At 37.0% G+C, this 11,940-nt stretch overlaps 1 protein-coding gene across 1 annotated transcript; it reads right to left on the bottom strand.

Moving 5' to 3' along the window:
• Positions 1-370: 370 nt before the first annotated feature.
• On the bottom strand, positions 371-1,312 carry LOC131908257 (olfactory receptor 1052-like). Its single transcript, XM_059259309.1, has one exon. The coding sequence runs from the start codon at positions 1,307-1,309 to the stop codon at positions 371-373; it is 939 nt and encodes a 312-aa protein (XP_059115292.1). The 5' UTR covers positions 1,310-1,312.
• Positions 1,313-11,940: the final 10,628 nt, after the last annotated feature.

Here is an 11,940-nt window from a genome sequence, read left to right on the forward strand (position 1 = left end):
TGTGTATGGCTCAACTGTGAAAGAAGCCGCTTTTATTTTTGAGAAGTTTCCCTTTCTATGTTTTATTTTATGCTCACTTTATCGAAGTATATGAATGTTCACATTTCTCTTTCTATGTATTTTAAATAAGGAATGAAACAGCTCTTTCAGATGACCACCCTAAGTGCTAGCCCAGGGTTCAGGGTTGATTACAGAATCTTATTTGTATATTCATGACACACATGATTATACTCTTTTGCATCATTGTAAAACACATGACACAACCTTTATAATCCCTACAGTTTTAATGCAATAAAACTTAAAATATCTTGGTAAAGTTTTCAAACAATTTAGTGATTCATGTCCTTTTTTTTTCAGACACAGTCTGAAATCAACAATGGAAACATTTCATCTCCATGGCCCTTTTCACAGCATCCTTTACTTCCTTGTTCCTTAAACTGTAAATCAGTGGGTTCAACATGGGAACCACCAGAGTATAAAATACAGATACAACCTTCTCTTGTTCTAAGGAGTATTGGGAGCTTGGTTGAATATAACTGAAGCTGACTGAGCCATATAACAAAGTCACAGCTGTCAGGTGGGAAGCACAGGTGGAGAAGGCTTTGTGTCTGCCTGCTGCTGAGCGGATCCTCAGGATAGCAACAACAATGAAGATGTAGGAGACCACCACAATCAAGAGTGTAGTCATGGCAATGACTCCAGAGAAGATCAAAAGCAACAGTTCATTCATGGAGGTGTCTGAACAGGACAGCTTCAACAGTGGAGGAAGGTCACAGAAGAAGTGATTGATGACATTTGGTCCACAGAAGGACAGCTTCATTAATCCAATAGTATGTGTCAATGAGTTGATTGCACCTCCTATGAATGAACCAAGCACCAGCCCAACACAAATCATTTTAGTCATGGCCACTGTGTAAATTAAAGGGTTTACAATGGCCACATAACGGTCATAAGCCATTGCAGCCAGCAAAAATCCTTCTGTGGTAACCAATAATGCAAACAAAAAATATTGCAGAGTGCATGCAAATAATGAGATAGTTTCTTGCTCAACAAAGAAGTTCATCAGCAATATGGGTGCAAATACTGAGGAATACCATGCATCCACAAATGACAGAGACCTCAGAAAGTGGTACATTGGTATGTGGAGTTTAGGAGTCACATAGATCAGAAAGAACATTCCCAGATTACCCACCAAAGAGATGAGGTAGATCAATAGGAACAAGATGAAGAGAAATACCTTGAGTTCTTTACGATCTGTCAGTCCCAAAAGGATAAACTCAGTAACAAATGTGAAGTTGACATCTGCCATGTACTTGTGAGTCTTGGTATCTGTTAATAATAGGAGATTTGGATAAATTGGAGATAATAGTACAGCAGAAATATCTTAGGAATTCCAATCTAGATATATTATCTGTATTGGAGAATTTGCTCTTTGGTTATCCTGCTAGTAAATATAGCTAAGGCATCTATAATTTCCTGAAACACAACATTTGCCTCTTCTACTAAAATATTTTCATAGATTTAAAAAATATTAGATTCATAGCTGAGGGATCCATTTATATGCAATTATGTAGGTATACAGGAAGTTAAATTTGAGTTACTGGTTTCAACAGGTAAATCCTAATTTATTAACCTTCAAGCAATAAGTTTGAAAATTCAACATGCATTTTCATTCAAATTGTCCTTAATACTACACAGTTTTTACTATAATAATGTCTAATTTGGAGTATATCAATTCACCTAATATATCAACTAGTGTCTCTTCAAAAATAATAAGACTATTTATTGGAGATGAAACTCAATGATGTAGCAGTTGCTTAACTTGCTCAGGACTCTGGTATCAATATACAGCTCCTACATAAATAATAAACTATAGAGTAGTATTGTGACGGTATCCTACATATGCTGTCAAAATTAGTTACTATTCTTACATGTCTATACAATGTGGGAGAGGCATTGTACACAAGACTTCATTCATGTTGGACAAGTGCTTTACAGCTGAGACATGTTGTCTTTGTTTTTGAGGTGTTATAGAAAGCAGACTATTAGAAGCAAGAACCCCCAAAGGGGTCCTTAGAAGATAGTCAGAGGCATTGGGTTCTGAGAATTTCCCATTCTGTAAATGGTATCAAAGGATGCTTTGACCTGTAGCAACAAAGAATCATAAAAAATAACACAAAATTAGTGTTTAATGTTTGATAAAAAATACTGTATTTAGTCTCAGGAATCTGATGTTTAATTGGTGTTGTTTTAAAAATAATATAATCGGCTGGGCGGTGGTGGCGCACGCCTTTAATCCCAGCACTCTGGAGGCAGAGCCAGGCGGATCTCTGTGAGTTCGAGGCTAGCCTGGGCTACCAAGTGAGTTCCAGGAAAGGCACAAAGCTACACAGAGAAACCCTGCCTCAAAAAACAAAAAAAAAAAAATCACATAAAGTAAAAGAAACCTACAAAACAAAAAGATAATTAGCCTTTGCATTCATTCTGAAATGCGTATTTTAGAGTACATTGTATTTTTTCTGTCTAACTATAAATATCTTCCTCTTAGTAGACATTTCCTCTGAAACTTTTGACTTTTCCTGCATGGTGGAGGATTTTCCACAAAGGACCCAGTTAACTAAATTGCCTCTTGATCCCTATAAACCAGTTACAATGTGAATAAGTGTTTTAAACATATTAGTTGTAGTGTAATTGCTAAATGATAAATTAATTGATAATCTTGCTAGATTGAACATCCATTAATTCTGGGATCCCTTTCTTTAAACAGTATGTAAAACTTATAAAAAGAATCATATTGTAAGAGGATTGATACAGCAATAAAAAGACAGAAACATTACATTTAGGTTATTTATAGTAATAGCTGAATAATATATATAATTCAATTATTACTATAAGTTATATATATATATATAGTGAGAGAGAGAGAGAGAGAGAGAGAGAGAGAGAGAGAGAGAGAGAGAGACTGATTATTTAGATTGCAATTATTTCTTTATGAAGAATAGCCTTTTGAATGAACACACTGGTTAATGAAGTTCTACAACAAAGTTGAGTTTCATGTAGAAAAAGAAATAGAAATATAGACTAAGAGGTTTGAACTGATGACTAAATTGCAACTCATCCTAGCTCTGTAACTTGATAAGTTTATCACACTAAAATTCTTCTTATGTAGGATTATATAGGAAGATTCCTAGGGAGTAAGGCTAAGGGAGAAATGATGTAAATACAATAATTTCAAAAAATAAAAAAATATCTCTGCTCACTGAAAAGTAACTGATTTAAACAATGTGTGAATGGAAGGATCAAATAAACAAATTTAGCTTATTTTTCATGGAAGAAAAACCTATTCAAAATCAGCTTATAAGGAAAGTAGTGACCACCCAATATAGAGCTGTCATTCATTATAATGTTACCAAACCAAAATTAGAACAATCAAAGGGCCTTACTTTTGAAATGGTGTGTAAAATCAGTCAAAGACTGTTCAACAGTAGGGTTGAAATTCAAACTTATCTTTGCATAAAGGAGAGTCAAAAGCAAAGAACCCTTGGCATGAAAATAAATGTGAGATAATTATAACATGCAGAAGAGTCATTCATGTATATATGTGCCTTGGTTCAAAGGGAATAGACTCCCTGGAGTTAACTTCTGATGCAAAAGATGTAATACATATACTATTAAAAGTTGTTATTGTTTCTCATGGGAATGAAGAAATTATCAAAAACTTAGGAGCTCCCCTAAGGCATTCCATTTGAGGGCTATTATAATGAGTGGGAAGAGAGAATGGTAAAACTACAACATGCGATTTATGAAAAAAAGCAATAAGATGTACATAAATGTCTTACTTTAGAGTTTATTTAGAATACACTCCTTAGGCCAGTGTCACAAATTGAAGCAAACACAAACACAAATGAAATTGCTAATGAATCTTTGATGAGAGAAAGCCTTGGTAAAATCCATTTCTATCTCTTGAGTCCTCGATGATTATAAGGAAATAAAATAAAATCCTAGAGCTAACACTTCAGTTGGTTTTCAGTTGAATTTGGTTTGCACAAAATTTATATTAACATTACTATAATTTACCTAGAAAAAAATTTTCTGCTTTCTTTGGGGAAACTACTTTTTTTTTCTACTTTTTAATTGTATTTGAGATTATAATATAATTATAACATTTCCCCCTTTCTTTCCTCCCTTAAACCCTCTCACATAGCCCTCCCTTTTTCCCTTCAAATTAATGGCCTCTTTTTTCACTAATTGTTATTGCTTGCTTGTATGTATATACATTTGTATTAAATATTACTGGCTTAGTCCATATAATCTCACTTGTAGTTATGTTTCATGGGCTGACCATTAGGCACTGGACAATAAATTAGTGTGCTCTTCTCTGTGGAAAATCACCTCTTTATTTCCCAGCATTTCTCTGTTGCCTATAAACTTTGTACTGGGATATGGCCTCATGAGCTTTTTTTTTTCTATTCCACCTTATTGTGTCCATTGGTGTTGCTCTTATTCAGATCATGCTTGAGCAGTTATGTGAGGGAGACATTATGTTCTGATATTATCAGGAGCATACACAATCATTACTTTACTAAACTCTCATTATATAAATGTTTGTCCTAATAATCATATATAAGTGTAGTTCTCATTCCTCATCAAGGAATATTTTCCTGCAACAGATAGAAACCACTAGGAAATACCAACACAAATTAAATGCAGAAATGAGGAGTTCAGTCCTAATGGATAAAATACGAAACAACTCTTACACCCAAAGCTCAGGGAACATTGTGAAAGAGGAGATAAAATTTTTAAAAGCCAGAAGATTAGAAAGTTCTCATTGAAACTATGTCTCCTTTTTCTAGTAATGTGAGAAGATACTTTGCATCTTAGAATCATTTATTATGAAAGCCTTCCACATAAAAACTATTCTGGAATTACATGAATTAAAATATAACTGCCCATCATAAAATTTGCTATGTTTCAGAAACTAAACCTTTAATAAAATAAAATTATTGGTACTTGTCAAGGACTGAAGCTATTAATGCAAGAGGATCATGATTTCAAGATTAATGTGGGCTACCTAGTAATAACCTGTGCACAATTGAAAAGTAGTGGAGCCAATATAGCAAAATTCACTGGCGGTGATTTTGATAATGTCTACACCAGTTTGCATTCCCACCAATAGTATAGACGGTTTTCCTTTCCCCATACCTTTGCCAGCATTTGTTGCCCTTTATTTTCTTGAACTTAGCCATCCTGAGGGGGATAAGATGAAGGAGGTTTTAGAAGGTAACTGTCTGATGGTTAAGTAGGTTGCAAGTTTTAAAAAAGCATTTCTAAAAAAAAAGTATTTCTAATCATTTGTTTTTATTTTCTTGAGAATACTTTTTTTTTCAATCCCATAACCCATTTTAAATTGAGTTGTTTATTTTCTTGGCGTTTAATGTTTTGAGTTATTTGTACTTTCTAGATAGTACTCCTTTGTCAAATGTACAGCTGCACAGGTATTTTCTTTCATTATTGGATGCCTCTTAAGATGATTGATCATATCCCTTGCTGTACAAAAGCTTTTTAGCTTAAGTAGATCCCATTTGTTGATTGTTTAGCTTAATTCCTTTGCTACTAGAATTAGAGTATTTTGTATATATTGGCAATTTTACTTCAGAGGAATTATGTCCACTATCAAAATTAAAAATAAAAATATTCTGTAGATACCTCAAGCCTACCTTTCCTCTTCAAGAAAATTCATTTTCTGTTTTCATCCCTAAAGAATCATTGACGTGAGACACAAAATCCTCCAGCTCTGATTATACCAAGAACTCCAATTGGACCAAGAGTGGCCCCCTGAGACACAGACACAGCCAGCACAGATTGGAGCAAGAGCAGCTCCCTCAGACACAGACACCTCTTGCATCTGCAAGTACAAGAATACATATAACAACATAAAGAGCAATGTGGCACCACCAGAACCAAGTGGTTCTACAACAGCGAGACCTGAACATCAAACATAGAAGAAGCAGAAGGAAATGATCTTAAAAAAAAAAAAAAAAACTTTGTGAAGATAGTAGAAGCCTTTAAAGAGGAAATGAAAACTCCTTTAAAGAAATTGAGGAAAACACAAACAAAAGAAAATTGGAAGAAATCAGTAAATCCCTTAAAGAAAACCAAGACAAAGCAATCAAACAGGTAAATGAAACAGTTCAAGAACTGAAAAGTGAAATAGAAGCAATGAAGAAGACACAAACTGAGGGAATGCTGGAAATGGAAAATCTGAGTAAACAAACAGGAACTACAGTTGTAAGCATAACCAACAGAATAAAAGACATGGAAGAAAGAATCTCTGGTGTGGAGGATACAGTAGAGGAAATAGATTCAACAGTCAAAAAAAAAAAAAAAACACTAAAGCCAAAAAAGTCATAACATAAAATGTCCAGGAACTGGGACACTAGAAAAGATGAAACTTAAGAATAATAGGTATAGAAGAAGGAAAAGAATACCAGCTCAAAGGCACAGTAAATATATTCAACAAAATCGTAGAAGGAAACTTTCCCAAACTAAAGAAAGAAATGCCTATGAAGATACAAAAAGCTTACAGAACACCAAATAGACTAGACCCTCCAAAAAAGGCCCTTTGCCACATAATAATCAAACCACTAAACATACAGAATAAAGAAAGAATATTAAGAGCAGTAAATGAAAAAGGCCAAGTGACTTATAAAGGCAGACCCATCAGAATAACACCTGACTTCTCAATGGAGAATCTGAAAGCCAGAAGGTCCTGGACAAATGTTATGCGACACTAAGAGGCCAAAGATGCCAGCCCAGACTACTATACTCTGAAAAACTTTCAATCACCATAGACAGAATGAACAAGACATTCCAAGACAAAACCAGATTTGAAAAATACCTATCCACAAATCCTGCCTTACAGAAAGCACTAGAAGGAAACATCCAACCCAAGAAAGACAGATGAACCCACAAAACACAGGAAATAGATAATCCCACAGCAGCAAGTCACAAAGAAGGGAAATACACACACACTACCACCAAAAATAAAAGGAATTAACAATCACTGGTCATTAATATCCCTTAATATCAATGGACTCAACTTGCCTATAAAAAGACCCAGGTTAACAGAATGGATAAAAAACAGGATCCATCCTTCTGCTGCATGTAAGAAACACACCTCAACTTCAAAGACAGACACTACCTTAGAATATAAAGTTGGGGATAGACTTTCCAATCAAATGGCCTTAAGAAGCAAGCTGGTGTAGCTATCCTAAGATCTAACAAAATAGACTTCAAACTAAAAATCTCAAAAGACATTAAAAAGGACATTACATATTCATCACAGGAAAAATCCATCAAGAAGAGGTCTCAATTCTGAACATTTATGCCCCAAATACAAGGACATTAACATATGTAAAAGACACAGTACTGAAGCTTAAACTGCACATCTGACCACAAACACTAATAGTGGGAGACTTCAACACCCTACTCTCACCAATAGACAGGAGGCATCACCACCCTTGACTTCAAGCACTACTGTAGAGCTACAATAATAAAAAACAGCTTGATATTGATAGGAAAACAGACACATGGACTAACAGAATCAAACAAAAGACCCTGACATTAATCTGCACACCTATGAACACCTGATTTTTGACAAATGAGCCAAAACTGTACAATAGAAAAAAGAAAGCATCTTCAACAAATGGCTCTGGCATAACTGGATGTCAACATGTAGAAGATTGCAAATAGATCCATATCTATCATCATGCACAAAACTCAATTACAATTGGATCAAAGACCTCAATATAAAACCAGTTACATTGAATCTGATAGAAGAGAAAGTAAGAAGTAGCCTTGGACACATTGGCACAGGAGACTATTTCCTAAATATAACACCAATAGAACAGACACTGAGAGCAACAAGTAATAAATGGGACCTCTTGAAACTGAGAAGCTTCTGTAAGGCAAAGGACACTGTAAATAAGACAAAATGATAGCCTACAGAATGGAAAAAGATCTTCACCAACCCCACATCTGATGAAGGGCTAATCTTTAAAATATATAAAGAACTCAAGAAACTAGACATCAAAATACCAAAAAATCCAATTAAAAAATGGGCCACAGAGGTAAAAAGAGAATTCTCAATGGAAAGATCTCAAATGGCTGAAAGACATTTAAGGAATTGCTCAGCATCATTTGTCATCCTGGAAATACAAATCAAAACAACTCTGAGATACCATCTTAAACTTGTCAGAATGGCTAAGATCAAAAACTGTTGACAGCTTATGTTGGAGAGAATGTGGAGCAAGGGGGAAGACTTCTCCACTGTTGGTGGGAGTGCAAATGTGTACAGCCACTTTGAAAATCAGTATGGAGCTATCTCAGAAAATTGGGAATCAATCTACCTCAAGAAACAATGATACCACTCTTGATCATATACCCATGGAATGCTCAACTATACCATAAGGACATTTGCTCGACTATGTTCATAGCAGCATTATTTGTAATAGCCAGAACCTGGAAACAACTTAGATGCCCCTCAACAGAAAAATGGATTAAAAAAAAATGTGATACTTACATACAATGGAGTGCTACTAAGCAGTAACAAACATCATGAAATTTGCAGACAAATGGATGAAACTAGAAAATATCACCCTGAGTGAGATAAGCCAGACTCTGAAAGACAAATATGGAATATATATCCACTCATAAGTGGATACTAGATATAAAGTAAAGAATGACCATACTACAACCCACAGCTCCAGAAAAGCTAGCTAACAAGGAGGACACTTAGGGGGATGCATGAATCACCCTGGGAAGGGGAAAGAGATGAGATCTCCCTAGTAAATTTGGGGTGAGTGGGAGCAATATAAGGTAGGGGATGGGGTATGAGAACTTATGTGAATGGGATGGTCAAGCTGGAACAGGGACGGAGTGGGAGAGCAATGAAAGAGATACCTTGATAGAGGGAGATACCATGGGGATAGAGAGAAACCTGGTGCTAGGGAAGTTCCCAGGAGTCCACAAGAATGACCCCAGCTTTGACTACTAGCAATAGTGGAGAGGGTACCTGAGCTGCCCTATCCCAGTAATCAAATTGTTGAGTATCCTTATTGTCATCATAGAGCCCTCATCCAGCAACTGATGGAAGCAGATGCAGAGATCCACAGCCAAGCACCAGGCTGAGCTCCAGGAGTGCAGTCCAAGAGAGGGAAGAGGGATTCTATGAGCAAGAGGCATCAAGATTATGATGGGGAAATCTACAGAGACAACCAAACCAAAGTAGTGGGAACTCATGAACTTTAGACCAACAACTGGGGTTCCTGCTTGGGACTGGACTAGGCCCTCTGCCTAAGCAGGACAGTTGTATAGCTTGGTCTGTATAAGGGGCCTCTGGCAGTGGGGTCAGGCTCTATCCCTGGTGCATGAGCTGGCTTTTCGGAGACCTTTACCTTTGGTGTGACACTTTGCACAGCCTTGATGCAATGGGTGAGGGGCTTGGACCTGCCTCAACTGAATATACCAGGCTTTTCCGACACTCATGGGAGGCTTTACATTTTGGAGGAGCAGCTGGGGGGTGTTGGGGAGGAAGGCTGGAGGGCAGCAGGAGGATGGAAGAGATGGGAATCTGTGGTTGGTATGTAAAATAAATAAAAAATTTCTGAATAAAGAAAAATCTTTAAAAAAGAATCATCAATGTGTTTAATAATCTTGTATGTGAGATCATTGCTTTCATCTGTGGCAATACAACCTTGCCTCACCTCTGGAGAATTGCTTCCTGGAGTTCTCACAGAAAACCCAGTCATCAGAGGCTCAGATGTTACAAGAAACAGTGGATTTAACTTACATTTGTCCTCCTCTATTGCCAGAAATTTCTGGATTATTAAGAAAACCTAATACAGTGTAAAAGGGTGACAGTACTTGTAGAATAAACCACTTTTTTATTTTACAATATTTTTATTTAAAAGTTTTTTTTTCATTTTACATACCAACCACAGTTCCCCCTCCCTCCCCTCCTCCTGCTTACTCCTTACCTTCCCCCCACTCCACCCCCTATCCTCTCCTCAGAGAGGGTAAGTCCTTCCATGTGGAGTCAACGAATTCTGGCATATCAAGTTGAGGCAGGACCTTGCCCCTCCCCCAGTATCCAGACTGAGCAAGGCATCCCACCACAGGGAATGGGCTCCAAAAAGCCAGTTCATGCACTGGGGATAAATCCTGATCCCACTGGCCATGGCCTCACAAACTGCCCAAGCCACACAACTGTCACCCTCATTTAGAGGGTCTAGATCTGTCCCATGCAGGTTCCCCACCTGTCAGTCCATATTCAGTGAGCTCCAACTAGTTTTAGACAGTGGTCTCTGTGGGTTTCTCCATCATGATCCTGACCTCTTTGCTCATATAATCCCTCCTTCCTCTCTAAACGGATTCCAAGAGCTCCACACTGTGCTTAGTTGTGAATCTTTTCATTTGATTAGATCAGTTACTGGATGAAGGATCTATGATGGCAAGTAGGTTAGTCATTGATGTGATTACAGGCAAAGGCCAGTTCAGAGACTCTCTTCATTGTTGCTTAGAGTCTTAGGTGGGGTCATCCTTGTGGGTTCCTGGAAATTTCCCTAGCACTGTGTCTCTCCCTAACCCCATAATGGCTCCCTCTATCAAAATGTCTCTTTCCTTGCTCTCCCTCTCTGTCCCTCCCCGAACTGGACCATCCAGTTCCCTCAAGTTCTCTTACCACCTCCCCTAATTCCCTCCCCCTATCCCCTCTATCCTCCCAATTTACTCAGGAGATCTTATCTATTTCCCCTTCCTAGGGAGATCCACGCATGTCTCTCTTAGGGTCCTCCTTGTTACCTAACATCTCTCGAGTTGTGGATTGTAATCCTGGTTATCATTAGCTTTAAATCTAATATCCACTTATGAGTGAATACATAGCATGTTTGTCTTTCTGGGTCTGGGTTACCCACTCAGGATGTTCTTTTTTTCTAGTTCTGTCCATTTGCCTGCAAATTTCATGATGTCACTGTTTTGTTACTGTTGAGTAATACTCCATTGTATAAATGTACCACATTTTCTTTAACCATTCTTTGGTTAAGGGATGTCTAGGCTATTTCCAGATTTTGGCTATTACAAATAATGGTGCTATGAACATAGTTGAGCAAATGTCCTTGTGGTATGAATGTGCATCCTTTGGGTGTATGCTTAAGAGTGGTATTGCTGGATCATGACATAGACTGATTCCCAGTTTTCTGAGAAACCATCTTAGTAGTTTCCGAAGTGGCTGTACAAGTTTGCATTCTCACCAAGAGTGGAGAAGTGTCCCCTTTTTCCACATCCTCTCCAGCATAGGCTGTCATAAGCATTTTTTAATCTTAGCAATTCTGACAGGTGAAAGATAATATCTCAGAGTTGTTTTGATTTGCATTTCTATGATGGCTAAGTATGTTGAGAAATTCTTTAAGTATCTTTTGGCCATTTGAGATTCTTCTGTTGAGAATTCTCTGTTTAGATTTATACCCCATTTTTTAAATTGGATTACTTGGTATTTTGATGTCTAGTTTCTTGAGTTCTTTATTATGGCACTGGAGTAAAAAACATCATCTTCCTTCATATGTGGATGCTTTCAATCCCATTCTTGTATTTGGACAGTTATCTATTGTTGGCAGTGGTACAAGTCATTAATTAATTGTTCTATTTCCTACTGACAGATATCCTATTGTGTGGATTTTAATGTGGATTATACAGTCACATGTTGAATGACCTTTGAAATTTTTGCAAGAGTCAAGTACTCATAGATAAACCACTGTAAGTATTAGACTGTAAGTTTGTATGTATTAATGACCCAGTTGCTTTGAATGCATGTTTAGGAATGGAGATTTCTAACCTATTAACATCATTTACTTCCCCACTAGTTTAAAGCAACACTAATGCCTT

This window comes from Peromyscus eremicus, chromosome 4 (assembly GCF_949786415.1).
Source record: "Peromyscus eremicus chromosome 4, PerEre_H2_v1, whole genome shotgun sequence".
Classification (NCBI taxonomy): Eukaryota; Metazoa; Chordata; class Mammalia; order Rodentia; family Cricetidae; genus Peromyscus; species Peromyscus eremicus.